This window comes from Rhincodon typus, chromosome 26 (genome assembly GCF_021869965.1).
Source record: "Rhincodon typus isolate 14 chromosome 26, sRhiTyp1.1, whole genome shotgun sequence".
Lineage (NCBI taxonomy): Eukaryota > Metazoa > Chordata > Chondrichthyes > Orectolobiformes > Rhincodontidae > Rhincodon > Rhincodon typus.
In genome coordinates, this window is record NC_063357.1 from 1642290 (window position 1) to 1643417 (window position 1128).

The 1128-nt window shown below is 47.6% G+C and overlaps 1 protein-coding gene across 1 annotated transcript in view; it reads left to right on the forward strand.

The window, feature by feature from the left end:
* LOC109921684 (pigment epithelium-derived factor-like) overlaps nt 1–1128 on the forward strand; it is a 23654-nt gene that overhangs the window by 17480 nt on the left and 5046 nt on the right. The window contains exon 5 of the mRNA XM_048612670.1: nt 658–861. Coding sequence (XP_048468627.1) covers nt 658–861 — 204 coding nt within the window. The remainder of the gene's footprint in view (nt 1–657; nt 862–1128) is intronic.

The following is a 1128-nucleotide window of genomic DNA, read 5'->3' on the forward strand; positions in this document are numbered from 1 at the left end:
CCTGCTCCTCTGATGCTGCTTGGCCTGCTGTGTTCATCCAGCTCCACACCTTGTTATCTCTTATAACCAATGTCCTGTACAGCTGCAACATGATCTCCCAACACCTACACTCAATGCACTGACCAATAAAGACAAGCATACCAAACACCTTCTTCACCGCCCTGTCTACCTGTGACTCCACTTTCAAGAAACTATGAACCTGCACTCCAAGGCCTCTGTTGAGCCTCATTCTGCAGGGCCTTACCATTGAGTGTATACATCCTGCCCTGATTTGCCTTTCCAAAATGCAGCACCTCACCTTTAGAGAAGAAGTGAAAGCCTTTCTCTCAGACAGTGATGAGTCTTTAGAGATTTCCTCCTGTAACGGTGATGGTAGCAGCCTCCTGGATTAGACTTTGGGCAGACAGAGGTGGAGAGATCCTGCTTCAGCAAGGGGAAGGGGTAGGGTGAGAGGTTATCAGGAAGAGATGGGACGATGGATTTGAGGTTACAATTAAATCAGCTAGGATCTTAGAAAATGGGCTGAATGGTCTCATGCTCATTCCTTGTGTTGCTGGGTTTCAATCTTTGATAGACAATCTGTGGAGACATGGGGAATTGTGTCCTGAGGAATGTGGCATTCAGCTGATGCTGTTTCATTGTTTACTTTTCACCCAGAACTGAGGATGAGATCGAATTTTTTGAAACAAGTTGAGTTGCACTATGGAGCCAGACCCAAGGCCATGTTTGGTAACTATCAGCAGGACCTGCAGAGCATCAACAACTGGGTGAAGTCACGTACCAGTGGCCTGATAACACGTGCCATCAGCTCAGTCCCTGAGGACGTCAGCCTGTTCCTACTCAGTGCAGCCCATTACAAAGGTAAAGCCAGGAGCAGAGAGCTCTCTACGCAGCCAGCTCCCAACATAAATGAAAACCAAAAGAACTGCGGATGCTGTAAATCAGGAACAAAAACAAAGTTGCTGGAAAAGCTCAGCAGGTCTGGCAGCATCTGTGGAGGAGAAAACAGAGTTAACGTTTCGGGTCTGGTGACCTTTGCTCAGAACTCAGGAGGAAGGGTCACTGGACCCAAAATGTTAATTCTGTTTTCTCCACCACAGATGCTGCCAGACCTGCTGAGCTTTTCCA